The sequence below is a fragment of the Podarcis cretensis genome (assembly GCF_951804945.1).
Source record: "Podarcis cretensis genome assembly, chromosome: 12".
Classification (NCBI taxonomy): domain Eukaryota; kingdom Metazoa; phylum Chordata; class Lepidosauria; order Squamata; family Lacertidae; genus Podarcis; species Podarcis cretensis.
Window position 1 is genome coordinate 2,308,827 of NC_137181.1, and position 17,935 is coordinate 2,326,761.

General features: G+C 47.0%; 1 protein-coding gene across 8 annotated transcripts in view; it reads right to left on the reverse strand.

The window, feature by feature from the left end:
* The window catches only part of KRBA1 (KRAB-A domain containing 1), a 62,852-nt gene that overhangs the window by 32,463 nt on the left and 12,454 nt on the right, over positions 1-17,935 (reverse strand). For 5 of the 8 annotated variants that reach the window (XM_079996355.1, XM_079996357.1, XM_079996353.1 and 2 more), the window contains exons 2-10: positions 12,236-12,389; positions 10,158-10,262; positions 8,328-8,417; positions 7,332-7,484; positions 5,765-5,908; positions 4,905-5,081; positions 3,112-3,318; positions 1,956-2,174; positions 299-472 (exon numbers count right to left, since the gene is read on the reverse strand). In XM_079996355.1, the coding sequence (XP_079852481.1) occupies positions 299-472; positions 1,956-2,174; positions 3,112-3,318; positions 4,905-5,081; positions 5,765-5,908; positions 7,332-7,484; positions 8,328-8,417; positions 10,158-10,262; positions 12,236-12,389 (1,423 nt within the window). The remainder of the gene's footprint in view (positions 1-298; positions 473-1,955; positions 2,175-3,111; positions 3,319-4,904; positions 5,082-5,764; positions 5,909-7,331; positions 7,485-8,327; positions 8,418-10,157; positions 10,263-12,235; positions 12,390-17,935) is intronic. The other 3 variants (XM_079996352.1, XM_079996351.1, XM_079996354.1) reach the window with 3 other exon arrangements.

A 17,935-nucleotide genomic window follows, 5' to 3' on the forward strand; every position in this document is an offset into this window, starting at 1 on the left:
CTGAATGCCACGTCCAAACAGTTTCCCTCTCACCCCCCTCCTTTCCCACTCTTTAGCGCTAAAACGGAGCGGACATCAACCCAGAGAAAACCCAAATTGCTGTTTGCTCCGACTGAGAGCAAAAGAGCAATTTCCCCCGGGGGAAAGAAGAAGCACGAGTGTGGATAAACCCAGAGTTAACCGCATTAGAGCTATGAGCCCATTTAACCTCGTCCCCTTTCACCAGGCGCAGGATTTGGCCACAGGAAACATGTCCTCCACTCAGTGGAGGGATCAGTAAACAAACTCCACAGCTTACCCACTGCAAAGATGTTCCTATCCTTTGCCTCTGACCGGCTCCTTCTCCTGCCTCCTTCAGTCTGGCAGGTGGAAACACGACAGGAGGGAGCAACTGAAGGGCTGGATCCTCCTTGTGCAGCAGCGTTTTCCAGTCTAGGGGCAAGCAGCTCCTCATCCATGGCTTCAATTTTAACTTTGCACAGAAATAAGGAATCAGGGCCATCTCAAACTACCAGTACCACCCCCCCCCCCAACAAACCACCAAGGTGAAATTGGGTCCCTAACACCTCGAGGGTTTGAGACTCATCAGCTACCCGATGGACTCACAGCTGTCCATGGAGGCGCAGCTCAATTCTGTGTCCAGGGCAGCTGTCTACTAGCTCCATCTGGTACGCAGGATGAGACCCTACCTGTCTACAGACTGTCTCACCAGAGTGGTGCATGCTCTGGTTATCTCCCGCTTGGACTATTGCAATGCACTCCATGTGGGGCTACCTTTGAAGGTGCCCCGGAAACTGCAACTAATCCAGAATGTGGCAGCTAGACTAGACCAAAGTGTTGGTGCTGACCTTGAAAGCCCTAAATGGCCTTGGCCCAATATACCTGAAGGAGCCTCTCCACCCCCATTGTTCTGCCCGGATACTGAGGTCCAGCGCCGAGGGCCTTCTGGTGGTTCCCTCCCTGCGAGAAGCAAAGCTACAGGGAACCAGGCAGTGGGCTTTGTCGGTGGTGGCGCCCGCCCTGTGGAACGCCCTCCCGTCAGATGTCAAAGAGAACAACAACTGCCAGACTTTTAGAAGACATCTGAAGGCAGCCATGTTCAGGGAAGTTTGTAATGTGTGACGTTTTAATGTATTTTTAATCTTTGTTAGAAGCTGCCCAGAGTGGCTGGGGAAACCCAGCCAGATGGGTGGGGTACAAATAATAAATTATTAAATTATTATTATTACCTTCACCTGGTTTAGCCGGCCAGTTGAGATTTTGCTTATTTGCTAATTAGTGGACCAGAGTACTGTTTCATTTATTATTTGAGTACTGATAATGTTGTTTGCTCCTATTTATATGCCTGGCAGGCTTTCTCCACCCTATGGATGTTACCTTATACGATTTCTCCCATTCCTCCGCCCCCCCCCCCATGTTATTATGTATTGTACATTTTGCTTTGCTGATAGTCACTTGGCAAATCATGTTCTGAGGCCCTCCCTCATGTGCTTCCTCCTTGAGAGGTCCGGAAGGTGGCAGAATGAGAACGGGGCCTTTTCTGCACTGGCTCCCCATTTGTGGGAATGCTCTCCCCGGGGAGGTTCACCTGGCGCCTTCATTATACACCTTTAGGCGCCTGGCAAAAACGTTCCTCTTTAACCATGCCTTTGGTTGACCTGATGGGACACCCTATACCCTTTTAAAACGTGGCTCTTTTTTTGGGGGGGGGGATGTTATTGGGTTATTGTTCTTATTTTGATTTTATATATTGTGATATTTTCTGTGAACCGCCCTGAGACCTCCAGGTATCAATCAATCAATCAATCAATCAATCAATCAAGGCATTTTAGAGCTGGAAGTGACCCATCTAGTCCAACCCCTAGGAAGTCCAGGCAAGATGCCAGGATGGAGCAGAAGGGAACCGCTGGGCATCCTTAAACCCGAGCGTGCTTTTGCATTATGTTCAGACCCACCTTGGCCAGGGGGAGACCCACGGGTCCCTTCCCTCATCTTCTGCCGCAGGGCCGGCTGCCAGCCGCTGCTGGGGTCCCTGCGGGATGTGTGAGGGGGCGGATGGACGATCAGTTCCTTCAGGCACTTCAGCAGCCCTTGCAGGGGCTTCTCCTCTGCAGCCGTTTCTGAGAGAGAAGAACAAGCTGCGCTGTCGTTTGGGGAAGGGCCGGCAAGCCAGGCTGGGAAAGGAAGGTGAATAATAATAATAATTATAATAATTTATTATTTACACCTTGCCCATCTGGCTGGGTTTTCCTAGCCACTCAGGGCAGCTCCCAACAGAATATTAATAATAATAAAAAAGGGACAAAACATCGAACATTGAAAACTTCCCCAAACAGGGCTGCCTTCCGATATCTTCTAAAAGTCTGGTAGTTGTTGTTCTTTTTGACATCTGGTGGGAGGGCGTTCCACAGGGCAGGTGCCACTACCAAGAAGGCCCTCTGCCTGGTTCCCTGTGAGCTCGCTTCTCGCAGCGAGGGAACCACCAGAAGGCCCTCGGCGCCGGACCTCAGTGTCCGGGCAGAACGATGGGGGTGGAGACGCTCCTTCAGGTATACAGGACCGAGGCCGTTTAGGGCTTTAAAGGTCAGCACCAACACTTTGAATTGTGCTCAAAAACGTACTGGGAGCCAGTGTAGGTCTTTCAAGACCGGTGTTATATGGTCACCAGTCTGGCTGCTGCATTCTGGATTAGTTGTAGTTTCCGGGTCACCTTCAAAGGTAGCCCCGCATAGAGCGCATTGCAGTAGTCCAAGCAGGAGATAACAAGAGCATGCACCACTCTGGCGAGACATTCCGCAGGCAGGGAGAGTCTCACCCTGCGTACCAGATAGAGCTGGTAAACAGCTGCCCTGGACACAGAATTAACCTGTGCCTCCATGGACAGCTGTGAGTCCAAAATGACTCCCAGGCTGCGCACCTGGTCCTTCAGGGGCACAGTTGCCCCATTCAGGACCAGGGAGTCCCTCACACCCGCCCGCCCCCTGACTTAATCACAGAAACGACTTTCTGACAGGAAGAGCTCTTCGACGGTGGAACAGGCATCACAGATCACACCCAAATGAACAGATCCGTTCCTTCATCCCAAACCTCCTCCTTCCCGAGTTTACGAACCTTGCGTGAGGCTTGGGTGCGAGTGCTTCGAAACGCCTTCTTTGCAGGCTCTCGGATCCAGGGACTTGGGCCGTGCCGTGTCTCTCCTGGAAGAGCAGCTTGATAAAGAGGCACCAACAGATGCACCAAGAGCACAAGGCAATTCTGCTCCTCCTTCCTTCCAGGAATTTAGCAGAGGTTCATGGCCAGGATCTGCAGCAGGTTCTGCTGAAACAAAAGAAACCAAGAATGCATTGCATCAGCGTTTGGCCTGTCCTGCTGGAAGTTTAGGTGTAACTCTTTCCATTAGAATTCAGCCTTCTCAACCTGTGGGTCCCCTGATGTTGTTGAACTACAACTCCCATCACCCCTAGCTAGCAAGGCCAGAGCTCAGGGATGATGGGAGTTGTGGTCCAACAACATCTGGATACCCACAGGTTGAGAACCGCTGCATTAGACAGAAAGAAGATAAAGTCCCGACCAGAGAAGGCAGGCAGATCAAGTTGATGGATTATGCCGAAATGGCAAAAAGGACTGGAAGAGTCAGAAATCAGGAAGACCAAAATTTTAATAAGGAATGGGAGAAATTTATGACCTATCTTAAAAGCCATTGTAAACAGTGAAAATCATTGGTAGGATTAGAATATCACTTGTACTTTCATGCTGAATTTTGGATATGACGGAGATGGAAAAGATTTAGATTATCATAAAAGATGCAGGAGGAAATTATTAATAATAGAACCCACAAAGGGGAGGAGGGAAGTCTTAGAGATTCCTTGGATATTCCTTTGATATGTGACTGTAAACTTTTAATGTGAAAAATGAAATAAATAAATGTATGGGGGGAAAGGAAGTCTGGGTTCAACTCAGCTCGCAGAGAGTGGTTTGCATGGGTTAACGGGGGCGTCATTTTAGGAGGTGAAACTTAATCGTTCTTTGTTTCTTCAGTGAAGGGTCTTAAAAATATGTTTCTGGGTGTGAGGAATTCAAATCTGCTATTATTTTTGTGATCGGACGTTTAGCTTGGCAACTCTACATTTGATGAAGAAGCACATTAAGCGCTTTTGGAAAACCAAAGAATTTTAATTGTACCTTCTGGAAATGTCAGGTAATGTTAAATAATTAAAAAATAAATAATAATTATATATATATATATATATCCTAGAACTTCCAGTACTTGGCAATCATTTTTAATGATTTCTATGCCATTTTACACACATACCAAGCAAAACTAAATTGTATTGATCTAAACAAAAGATCTGGTGAGTTTCCAAGTCACATTACAACTTTTTAGCACCCCTTGTTTTTGAAAGCTGAAAGCTGAAGAAATTCAACCTGCCCTAATGGGTTAATGGAGTGGGGGACCCCCAGCTCTCCTGTAACTTTTTTCACTATGCTGACACCTCTCTTATCTCTTTGAACTTTAGAGGGATAAACCTTAGGTTGCATCCAGCTTTAAGATTCCCTGCAGGGCAGCTGTGGCGTTTGTCCGGAGCCCTGGTCGTCTCACGGACTATTGACCCATACACCACTAATCTGCTGCCACCAACGAGGTCCTCCCCGGTAAAATCACTTCAATCTCAGTCGGGTTCTCAATTAATAAAGAAGAGTGTATTTTATTTCAGACACAAACAATCTTTTACGGCTTTCCAAACGTTGTTACTCTCTATCTCTTCTACCTCCCCTCACTCAAGAACCCACTGCCCTAACTGTCTCTCTGTTTCCAACTGCCTGCCAACTGCTTCTCCAACTGCCTTTCCCAACCAGCCAACCCACTAAAACCAACCAACTATCCACCACCAACTCTAACAAACCTCGGGCTAAACCTCCGGGACCTCCTCTGTTTGGCTCCGCCTCTCCCGCGGCAGGGCGGTCCAGAGGGTCGGTGGGCGTGGCTTGAGGAGCAGCCGTCCCGCCCACAGTCCCGCCCTCCCGTCCTCCATCATTTGTACCGTCATCGAGGATGGGGGATCTGCCGGCCGTTGTGTCTGCTGGAATGACAGGAACACAAAAATGCTGGTTTGTTCCAGGATTTCTGCCAGTTTTCCCTCTCGCTACAACCATGTTAGATCCCCGGCCGTGTTAGGGCCCTAAGACAGGGGTACACGTGACATAGGCCCCCCGATAACAGCAGGTGAACCCATCCCTTAGTCGTTCCCTGGTGGAGCCGCCATCCCCAGACACCTCGCTTCCATCACCGATTTAAATCAAATTGATTTAAATTACAATTTAAATCATGATTTAAATCACTAGTCAGTAAGACTTGATTTAAATCTTTTTCTTTTTTTTTTTAAACAGAAAGACTCATTCTTGCTGGTATAATCTTAATATATACAACCAGGGGAAGGTTTCGATTTTGGAATAATAAATTTTACAGTTATATCAAAATTCACTGATTTGGTTATACTATTAGATATGTTGTTGTGTTGTTGTTTAGTCGTTTAGTCGTGTCCGACTCTTCGTGACCCCATGGACCAGAGCACGCCAGGCACTCCTGTCCTCCACTGCCCCCACTATTAGATATACATGAGGTTTAATAAGTTAACTGTTTATATTTGGACAACATTTCTGCTGTACTTCATTGGAAGGAGAGAGAAAAAATCATTTCCTTAATAACAATTGAAACAATTTATTTCACTAAAGCAGTAACAAGGCCCTTTCTGCTCATACCAACCTGGGATTTGGGAATCCTGCCCGTCTCCCTCTGTGGCGCTGGCCAGTGTGCCAGGGTGGCTGGGCACGCCCAGGGTGACAGGCTCTGCCATATCTCTCTGCTGGCCAAAAGGGTGCAAGCTCTCCAGCGGAACTTCTCTTTTAACTGCAAGAACAAAGCAAATGGACGGATCAGGACCTTGCGGATCACAAAGGGATCCTTCCCTGGAACGTGACAGGGAGAGCTGACCGCAGGGTCTGATTCTGCCTTGGTCAGACCACACCGGGAGTCCTGTGTCCAGCTCTGGGCACCACAATTTGAGAAGGATGTTGACAAGCTGGAAGGCACACAGAGGAGGGAAACCAAGATGGTGAAGGGTCTGGAAACCAAGACTGATGAGGAACGGTCGAAGGAGCTGGGCAGGTTTAGCCTGCAAAAGAGGAGACTGAGAGGAGATATGAGAACCATCTTCAAATATCTCAAGGGCTGTCTCATGGAGGAGGGAGCAAGCTTGTTTTCCTCTACTCTGGATGGTAGGACTCGAACCAATGGCTTCAAGTTACAAGAAAGTTGCAACTATACTATATATATATAAACATATATATGAAAAAACATTGCTCTGGAGTAAGCATATCGGTAGGGACATGGGTGGCACTGTGGGTTAAATCACAGAGCCTAGGACTTGCCGATCAGAAGGTCGGCGGTTCGAATCCCCGCGACAGGGTGAGCTCCCATTGCTTGGTCCCTGCTCCTGCCAACCTAGCAGTTCGAAAGCACGTCAAAGTGCAAGTAGATAAATAGGTACCGCTCCAGCGGGAAGGTAAACAGCGTTTCCGTGCGCTGCTCTGGTTCGCCAGAAGTGGCTTAGTCATGCTGGCTACATGACCCAGAAGCTGTCTGATGACAAACGCCGGCTCCTTTGGCCAATAAAGCAAGATGAGCGCCGCAACCCCAGAGTCGGCCACGACTGGACCTAATGGTCAGGGGTCCTTTTAAGCATATCGATATGTAACAAATGAAGCTTTGCAGGGTTAAAAAAAGAGAAAAATGGCGCAAAAAGTATAAAGATAGAGGTAATCTACATTAGACACAACAATTTAGAAAGGGTAAAAATTTCAAGGTCTTAGAACAAAGGAAGGAAGTCAAAATGTGTATATGTACGTAATGATTAGAACGATGATATGGTTTTATTTGTAGATGTGTGTTTTTGTCATTTTGTGTGTGTGTGTGTGTGTGTGTGTGTGTTTTCCCACTTGTGCCCCCCCCCCCCCCCCGTTTGTACTGTTTTATTTTGGATTCAATTTTTGTATTTTTGTTGTATTTTGCATTGAAAATAAAAAAATAAAAAAGAAGGAAAGAAAGTTGTTGCAACTAAACACCAGGAAGAACTTTTTGTCATTTAGATGGTGGAACAGACTCCCTGGGAAGGTGGCAAACTCTCCTTCCTTGGAGGCTTTTTAGCAGAGGCTGGGTGGCCATCTACCATGGATACTTGAGCTGACATTCCTGCATTGAAGGGGGTTGGGCTAGATGACCTCTGGTGGTCCTTTGCAACTCTACCATTCTAGGAACCCGTGAATTCACTCACCGCTGCTGGTTGGCGCCTCCTTGGCAGGAACCTCAGCTTCCACGGTGTCTGGGGCGAGGTCTCCGGCAGCCTTCGTGTGTCCGTAGAGAAACTCTGGGATTTCGTCCACCAGCTTCATGAGAGCGCAAAGGTGGAGGCTGCTGGGATGCTCACCTGTTTGGGAAGCAGAGAGAGAAAAGTATCCGCCTTTTATTTCCACGGACAGGGAAGATGAAGTCCTCTTCAATCAGGTACACACTGCTGTGACCGGCTAGCAGCAAATTTTGATGCTGGATCTGAAAACGAGAGCTGCTTTACAATTGAGCTCCATTTATGGGGGTGAAAAGAGGATTTTCCACCAAGCCGGCCGAGATAGGGATCATCTCCCCATGCAGCATGGCTCACTCACACGAGCTGCCTACAACACGAATGTAACCCGTTCTGGGAACCCCAGTTTAAGAAGGATGTTGACAAGCTGGAGAGTGTGCAACTAAGATGATCAAGCCACCCAGAGTGGCTGGGGAAACCCAGCCAGAAGGGCAGGGTATAAATAATAATAAATTATTATTATTATTATTATTATTATTATTATTATTGAAACTGAGCCATATGAGGAACGGTTGAAGGAGCTAGGTATATTTAGCCTGGAAAAGCGGAGATATGAGAGCCATCTTCAAATATCTAATATCACATGGAAGATGGAGCAAGCATTTTTCCTACCACAATGGAGGGTAGGACTCGAACTCATGGCTTCGCGTTACACGAAAGGAAATCCCAACTAAACATATAGAAAAACTGAGGGTCAGGGGCATTTGATGGTTGAATGGACTCCCTCAGAAGGTAAGTCGACTGTCTTCCACTGGAGGTTTTTAAACACGAGGTCGGGCGACCACCTGTCAGGGGCTCTTCCACTACGATTCCTGCATTGCAAGCGGGTCGGACTAGATGACCCCAGGAGAGGCCTTCCCAAGTCCACAATCTGTGATTCCAACACTCCATTCCTCTTCCCACTCTTACCGTCCCGGTTGCTAGCTGGGGTCAGGCACCTCTCTCCCTCCTCACTCAGGTCCTCCAGGTCCCAGGGTCCCTCCAGCTCGGATGCATCCTCTGAAAAAAGGAACGGTTCCCCGAAAGCAGAAAAGAAAGCCTAAGGGAGCTTCCCTCCATCTGGTGGGCTTCGTATGTTTTGGACTGCAGTTCCCCTGGTGCCAATCTGGGAGGCCCCTCCATGGAGGCGCAGGTCAGTTCTGTGTCCAGGGCAGCTGTCTGCCAGCTCCACCTGGTACGCAGGATGAGACCCTCCCTGCCCGCAGACTGTCTGGCCAGAGTGATGCATGCTCTGGTTATCTCCCACTTGGACTACTGCAATGCGCTCTATGTGGGGCTACCTTTGAAGGTGATCCAGAAACTACAACTAATCCAGAATGCAGCAGCTAGACTGGTGACTGGGAGCGGCCGCCAAGACCACATAACACCGGTCTTGAAAGACCTACATTGGCTCCTAGTACGTTTCCAGGCACAATTCAAAGTGTTGGTGCTGACCTTGAAAGCCCTAAACAGCCTCAGCTCTGTATACCTGAGGAGCATCTCCACCTCCATCGTTCTGCCTGGACACTGAGGTCCAGCTCAGAGGGCCTTCTGGCGGTTCCCTCCCTGCGATAAGCTTACAAGGAACCAGGCAGAGGGCCTTCTCGGTAGTGGCACCCGCCCTGTGGAACGCCCTCCCACCAGATGTCAAAGAGAAAAATAACTACCAAACTTTTAGAAGACATCTGAAGGCAGCCCTGTTTAGGGAAGCTTTTAATGTTTGATGCATTACTGTATTTTAATATTTTGCTGGAAGCCGCCCAGAGTGGCTGGGAAAGCCCAGCCAGATGGGCGGGGTATAAATAATACATTATTATTATTATTATTATTATTATTATTATTATTATTACGTCTGTCCTTTCTATGGGGCAGAGGGGGGGGGAAGAGGCTTTTAAAATAATCCTAGCACCATTTTGCTTTTTTTAAAAAAGTAATAGAAGAAATCTATAATGAGGGGATATATTTGTAACTCAAGTCTCCCCCGCTGCCACCCGGCTTGGCAAAGAACCCAGCTCTGGCAGGGGCTGGTTCCCAGAAAAAGCTCCACAAAGGGAAACTACCCACAAATCCCCTCCAGGGTGGACTGAACTAGAGTTAAGACTATGGAACTCGCTGCCACTGGAGGCAGCAAAGACCAACATGGATGGCTTTAAAATAGGATGGGGACAGATCCATGGAGGGGAGGGCTACTGATAGCTGCTAGCAAGGATGTCTCTGTTCTGCCTCCACAGTCACAGTCAACAATGCTTCTGAATTTCAGTTGCTGGAAACTGCAGGAGGGGAGAGGGCTCTGCGTTCGAATCCTGATTGCTGGTTTCCCACAGGGATCTGGCTGGTTGCTGTAAGAACACGATGCTGGAGTCTTCCTATGTTCTTATGCTAACCTGCAAACTATGGGGTTTTTCATTATTTGAGGCTGAAACGGACCTTTGCTCTCTGGGGCTTACTTGCGAGTAGGCATTATAGACGGACCTTGGCCATGGGGAAGGGAATAGCATAATTATTATTATTATTATTATTAATTTATACCCTGCCCATCTGGCTGGGTTTCCCCAGCCACTCTGGGCAGCTTCCAACAGAATATTAAAATACAATAGTCTATTAAACATTAAAAGCTTCCCTAGAATGCTATTTTAAGTGACATACGTTTTTAATCTCTTGCCAAAAAATAGTGGAAAAACAATGTTTTTCCGGCACTGTTAAAGGGTTCTGATATTGTTTGCGTTGTATTTTCTTCCACCACGGAAAAGGATTTCTTACCGCAGGTTCTGTCCTCACCACCAGCCCCGCCAAGTTTCTGGTCCTCAGTATTTCCTCCTGGCTGATTTATGAAGGACGACAGCTCCGCCAGAGGAATGGAACGGTCTGTTTGCAAAGCAGAAAGGGAGGGACCTATGTTTGAAACTGGGAGCTCAAAGCCAAGTGACACCTGAGGGTGCCAGTAAGGTTTTCTGGGACCAGGAACAATGTGTGTGCACTGAGGGCTTTCCGACCCACTCACAAAAGGGGACATTGCAGCGGGTTGGACTAGATGATCCTCGGTACCCAATTCCAACTCTACAATTCTCTGTTTCCATGACACAGAGTTTTATAAAATCCGCTAGTTTAATCTCACTGTAAACAAGCAGTCCAGTGACAATAAAGTATTTCTATTTTCTATTTCTATATGCTTTGCGTCATTTGCAAATTTCTATCCCATTTGCAGGCCGAGGGCTCAAAAATAAATACAGTGGTACCTTGGTTCTCAAACGCCTTGGTACTCAGACAACTTGCAACCCAAATACTGCAAACCCGGAAGTGTTCCGGTTTGTGAACTATTTTCAGAAGCCAAACATGCTCCGTTTTGAGTGTTACGCTTCAGATTTGAGTGTCACACTTCTGTTTTGAGTGTTACCTTGAGGTCTGTCTGTTTTTGCTATTTATTTTGCGTTTTTGTTTTTGCGGCTCTTTTTTGTGTGTGACTGTGGAATCCAGTTCAGCTGCTGATTGATTGTGTGACTGCAGTACATTGTTTATTGCTTTCATTTTATGGATCAATGGTCTCGTTAGATAGCAAAATTCATGTTAAATTGCTTTTTTTAGGGGTTGTTTTTAAAAGTCTGGAATGGATTAATCCATTTTGCATTACTTTCTATGGGAAAGCGCGTCTTGGTTTTGGAACGCTCTGGTTTTGGAACGGACTTCCGGAATGGATTAAGTTTTCTTAGCCCAAAAATGGAAAACGAGTGAGGTCCCAACCAAAGAAGAATGGCAACTGAAGCTGATGGAATATGCGCAGCTTGCAGACTTAACATATAGAATAAGAGAACAAGAAGAATATACATTTAGAGAAGATTGGAAAACATTTATTGACTACAGTAGTACCTTGGTTTACAACCATAATCCGTTCCGGAGGTCCGGTTGTAAATCAAAACAGGTTGTAACCCAAGGCGCACTTTCACCAATGGGGCCTCCCCCCTAAAAAATTGGTTGTCATCCCCCCCCAAAAGGGCTGTTATCCAAAAAAAGGGACACGCACTTACGGGTTTAACGTGGTTGTAATCCAAAACAGTTGTAATCCAAAGCAGTTGCAAACCAAGGTCCCACTGTATATGGGAAATAACTGTGTACAGCTGAAAATGCTGGCAGCGTTAAGATAAATTCAGCAGTGTAAATAAGTTTCGAGGGATGTAAGAATGGAATGCTGAATAGTTTGTGAAAATATGTAGGGATTTATGATATGCAAAATGAATCAAGGAAACAGAAGAAGGGAAAAACAAAATAAAAAAAATTCCTTCCAGTAGTTTTGACTATGGCAGACCAACACGGCTACCTATCTGTAAGAAGAAGGGAAGTCATTGATATCTTAAGGATGTAAAAATGAGTACAGTGGACCCTCGGTTATGAATTAAATTCATTCCGGGGATCTGTCTGCAACCCAAAAAGTCCATAGGTAGAGATACCGCTTCTGCGCATGGCACGACTGAGCACTTCTGCACATGCACGCGGCGCACAGAGTACTTCTGCGCGTGGCGAAACCTGGAAGTGTACACATCCGTGTTTGCTGCATTCGTAACCCAAAAATTACATATCCAGAGCGGTACGTAACTAGAGGGCCAACTGTACTTTAAATTGTAAAACAGAAAATTTAATAAAAATGAGAGAGAGAGAGAATGTCCAGCCGGATTGGGCCCTCTGCCCCTCTCCCACACAACCAGCCTCAATGGGTCCCATATCCGTTATATAATGGCGGGGGAGTGGTCTGCTTGTCTCTGTATCCTGCAGGACACAGGGGCCCCCCAAAACAAGGGGGCAGAGCGGCCCTCTATGCAAGGGCAACAGCAGCCGCCAGGCCTTACCCACGGAAAGAAGCAACGTGAAATTCTCCAGCATCACTTCCTGGTGCAGATCCTTCTGCCACCCGTCCAGCATGGACCACTCCTCGTGGGAGAAGCTGATGGCGACATCCTCAAAGGTCACCTCCTGCCACGGCGCATCAACCAGGGTGGAGGTCTGTGGGATAAGCAGCCTCATATAACCAAGATGCATAAGTCAAATGGATGCATGAAGGGGTTAAAACCATAGAGTAAGGTGTCCTGCCAGGCTTAGCGAATAAACCCACTTCCCCTCACCTGGGGAGGAACCAGGCAATCAGGTCTTTGCTCCCTCCTCAGTCTCCCTGAGAAGCTCAGCCTGGGAAGTGGTTTGAGCTGGTTGCTCCAAGCTCAGGCCGCATGGCTCTCACAAGCCACTCTTGAGTCCCTACACCAATAACCAATAGCCATCAATAGCCCTCTCCTCCCTCAATTTCTCTAATCCTAAAGCAATCTAGCTCAGTGGCCATCACTGCCTACTGTGGGAGGGAGTTCCGCAGTTTAACAATGAAGAAGGAAGTCCTTTTGTCCGTCCTGACTCTTCCAACTGTCAGCTTCATCAGCTGCCCACGTGTTCCGAGTGCTAGGAGAGAGCAAGAAAAACTTACCGTATGTTTTGCTCCATAAGACGCACCTTTTTCTTTCTAAAAAGTAAGGGGAAATGTCTGTGCGTCTTATGGAGTGAATGTGTGGTCCCTGGAACCGAATTGCCCAGGGGCAAAAAGCAGATCATGCAGGGACTTGCCGAGCGGGCGGCTCGGTTCGGGAGTGACTCGAGGGCCACTTAATTGGGCTCCCTGGGCCACTTCCAGCCCATGGACCTTTGGTTGCTGACCCCTGAACTATGGCCTTCAGGAAGGGAACATTCTGCCCCATAGCAACACTATGCCTTAGAACGATCTAATAACTGCCGCCATGGGATTTTTTACTACGTTTTCATTTTCCACAGTCCATGCTTCTTATTTATTCAAGCGATAAAGCCTAACCGCCGGCAGATGTGAATGATCCTGCACACCAGTAAACCATACAATAGAAGCATTCTGGTTCGCATTTACCTCACAGTTTGCAATCCTTCTACTCTGATTCAACTTTTTCTGAGACCCTTTGCTTTTACGGAAAAAGCAACATTTCCCTTTCTGACAACTTCTACCGTGTCGCCTCCTTGAATTGTGTGTCGCATGGCTAGTCCTGTGTAATCGTGCGGCTTTTTCCTAGTCCCCTCCCTTCATCCAAAGGTCCCAGTTTGGGATACAACATTAAAACGCAGTATTAAAACAACGGTTATAAGAATTCTAAGGTCTTATATATAAAAATAAATGTTCATAAATGTACCAAGCAAGCACATACATAAATGTATAGACCACATGTCTGAAACCCCACAGAAAAAAGAATCATAGAATCATAGAGTTGGAAGAGACCACAAGGGCCATCGAGTCCAACCCCCTGCCAAGCAGGAAACACCATCAGAGCACTCCTGACATATGGTTGTCAAGCCTCTGCTTAAAGACCTCCAAAGAAGGAGACTCCACCACACTCCTGGGCAGCAAATTCCACTGTCAAACAGCTCTTACTGTCAGGAAGTTCTTCCGAATGTTTAGGTGGAATCTTCTTTCTTGTAGTTTGGAACCATTGCTCCGTGTCCGCTTCTCTGGAGCAGCAGAAAACAACCTTTCTCCCTCCTCTATGTGACATCCTTTTATATATTTGAACATGGCTATCATATCACCCCTTAACCTCCTCTTCTTCAGGCTAAACATGCCCAGCTCCCTTAGCCGTTCCTCATAAGGCATCGTTTCCAGGCCTTTGACCATTTTGGTTGCCCTCCTCTGGACACGTTCCAGTTTGTCAGTGTCCTTCTTGAACTGTGGTGCCCAGAACTGGACACAATACTCCAGGTGAGGTCTGACCAGAGCAGAATACAGTGGCACTACAGTGGTGCCCCGCAAGACGAATGCCTCGCAAGACGAAAAACTCGCTAGACGAAAGGGTTTTCCGTTTTTCGAGGTGCTTCGCAAGATGAATTTCCCTATGGGCTTGCTTCGCAAGACGTTTTCAGTTTGCTTCCTTTTTCTTAAAGCCGTTAATACCTGGGGAATCCGCGCTCCACAAGACGAAAAAATCGCAAGACGAAGCAACTCGCGGAATGAATTAATTTCGTCTTGCGAGGCACCACTGTACTTTACATTTCTCCCTGTTAAAATTCATCTTGTTTGTTTTGGCCCAGTTCTCTAATCTGTCAAGGTCGTTTTGAAGTGTGATCCTGTCCTCTGGGAACACTTAGCCACCCCTCCCAGTTTGGTGTCATCTGCAAATTTGATCAGGATGCCCTTGAGTCCATCATCCAAGTCGTTGATAAAGATGTTGAATAAGACCGGGCCCAAGACAGAACCCTGTGGCACCCCACTAGTCACTCTTCTCCAGGATGAAGAGGAACCATTGATGAGCACCCTTTGGGTTCGGTCAGTCAGCCAGTTACAAATCCACTGAGTGGTAGCATAGTCAAGACCGCATTTTACCAGCTTCTTTACAAGAATATCATGGGGCACCTTGTCAAATGCCTTGCTGAAATCAAGGTAGGCTACATCCACTGCGTTCCCTTCATCTACCAGGCTTGTAAAAGACCTGAAACCATTTTGTCTCTCCCAAATGACCTCAAATATTTCTCTGTAAGGTCGAAGGACATGGGAAATCTCCCCATTGTCTCTTTGCTCACAAATCCTGTCTCAAGGGCATACCGTATTTTTTGCTCTATAAGACTCACTTTTTCCCTCCTAAAAAGTAAGGGGAAATGTGTATGCGTCTTATGGAGTGAATGCAGGCTGCGCAGCTATCACAGAAGCCAGAACAGCCAGAGGGATTGCTGCTTTCACTGCGCAGTGATCCCTCTTGCTGTTCTGGCTTCTGAGATTCAGATTTTTTTTTCTTGTTTTCCTCCTCCAAAAACTTGGTGCGTCTTGTGGTCTGGTGCGTCTTATAGAGCGAAAAATACGGTAGTTAAGATATGAATAGGGTGAGCCTGTAGCTTGTGACCTCAATTCAGGAACTGAGTAGTTATCATAACAAAAGAGTGGCCAGGATGCCGTTAATCCAAGAAGGTAACCTGGCAGACAGGATAAAAACAATGCACTCAGATTTCTGTTGTAGACCGCCCCTCCTGTGATGTACGTATGATGTATGGAGGGGTGGTCTTGGGCTCCAAGGTGGGCAGTTCAAAAGTCTATACTGTATAAGGGCTTGCGCGCATGGTTTGGGGTTGTCTTCCTGCCTCCTGTGTGTGGGGGAGCACCCTGTTTCAAGAGCTTTAATAAAGATCAGGCTTACGAGCTGCTTTGCTTCTCAATATTCTCTGGTTTGCCTTTGTTATTTTCTCCTACTGATAGAGAACCTACAAAAGGACTCTATATGAGACCTTGGGTACCCCATAAGGAAAAAGGAGCAGTTTTTTCTTACTACACAACTTACGCAGGTGGCGCTGTGGGTTAAACCACAGAGCCTAGGACTTGCCGATCAGAAGGTCGGCAGTTCGAATCCCCGCGACGGGCTGAGCTCCTGTTGCTCTGTCCCAGCTCCTGCCAACCTAGCAGTTCAAAAGCACGTCAAAGTGCAAGTAGATAAATAGGTACCGCTCTGGCAAGAAGGTAAACGGCGTTTCCGTGCGCTGCTCTGGTTCGCCAGAAGTGGCTTAGTCATGCTGGCTACATGACCCAGAAGCTGTCTGATGACAAACGCCGGCTCCTTTGGCCAATAAAGCAAGATGAGCGCCGCAACCCCAGAGTCGGCCACGACTGGACCTAATGGTCAGGGGTCCTTTTAAGCATATCGGTATGTAACACTGCTCTGGTTCGCCAGAAGCGACTTAGTCCTGCTGGCCACATGAACCGGAAGCTGTACGCCGGCTCCCTCGGCCAATAAAGCGAGATGAGCGCCGCAACACCAGAGTCGGGCACGACTGGACTTAATTGTCAGGGGTCCTTTACTCTTACCTTTTACAACCGTAAAAACGAGCCGGGTCCTAAAAACACACACCTCAGGCATCAGAAGCCGGGTTCTAGAGGTGTGTCTTCAGTATCCTATGGAAGCTGTGCAAGGAAGGTGGCAGGTATACCTATTTCGGGAGGGAGTTCCACAGTTTAGGGGCCGCCGCAGAGAAGGCCCTGCCCTGGGGGATGCCCCACTGTGAGCCTCTGAGGGAGGAGAAATTACTGAGAGGCAGCCCCCAAGAGAGTCTGTAAGGAAGGAGGATTCGGGAGGACAATGCCAGCTTGCTTCAGGGAATGAAGCCCACCTGAGCGTTCCATTCTCTCTCAGTTCCATAACTGCCACTTTGGGGACAGCATCATTTAATTGGTTCCACAGCAGTTGGCAAAGGCAAAGGAGGCCAGAATGTTTTGCCACGTGAATCAAATCTCTTTTTTATTTTTTTATTTTTTTAATTCTCTCTCTCATTTTAAATAAATTTATTTATTTGGTTTTTTCAAATTAAAATTTTTACCATCACAAACATACAACATAAAAACAAGATCCCAAAGAATCTTGTGGACTTCCCTCCTCTTTTTTCTGGGTCCTATTATTAATCATTTCCTTCTGCATCTTTTATGATAATCCAAATCTTTTACATCTCCGTTATATCCAAAATTTACCATGAAACTACAAGCGTTATTCAAAGATGACCCAAAGCAACTGTTTAAGGATGAACAAGGAAGAATGACTGGTATACAGATAACATCCCAAGGCGAGAAGATAGTAATATATTGGAATATATTCACTGAATGAAATAAAACGTGAATCAAATCTCGATGCAATGATGGGGTTGGGCTGAATGACCTTTGGGGGACCCCTTCCAAGGCAGCTCTGAATTTTCTTTTTCGAATGATGGACTAACAGTGATCGGTTACTAGTTGAACACCTGGCTAGTTCAGAGGACAACCTCAAGCTCGGTTCAGAGCTTTGAGAACTTAAAGAAGAAAAGTCACTTGATCCAGGAACAGTCCACATCTATTTTGGCCTATTCCTGCCTCTTTTTGTTCAGAGTGACACAGACTATTCATAACGTGGGGACATTCTTCACAGCCGTGAGCAGGGCAGCGGGGGGAGCTAAAAGAAGCGAGAACAACTAACTACAACCTTAGTTACAGATAGGTAGCCGTGTTGGTCTGCCATAGTCAAAACAAAATTAAAAAAATCCTTCCAGTAGCACCTTAAAGTAGCACCTTCTCTTGGCCACCTCATGAGAAGAGAAGACTCCCTGGAGAAGACCCTGATGTTGGGAAAGATGGAGGGCACAAGGAGAAGGGGGCGACAGAGGACAAGATGGTTGGATAGTGTTTTCGAGGTTACCAGCATGAGTCTGACCAAGCTGCGGGGGGCAGTGGAGGACAGGAGTGCCTGGCGTTCTCTGGTTCATGGGGTCACGAAGAGTCGGACACGACTAAACGACTAAACAACAACAAAGCACCTTAAAGACCAACTAAGTTAGTTCTTGGTATGAGCTTTCGTGTGCATGCACACTTCTTCAGATAAATGCAAGAACCTGGACATTATACCCAAGGGTCTTAGAATTAAGAACCCTCTACAATCCACGTATCCCACTGAATATGCAAGGAAACTATGCAGCACTTTCTCTAAGAAGCTGCTCAAACATCTGATCAGCGTTCTCTACTCTAAACAGAAGCTAATAAAGGAGGA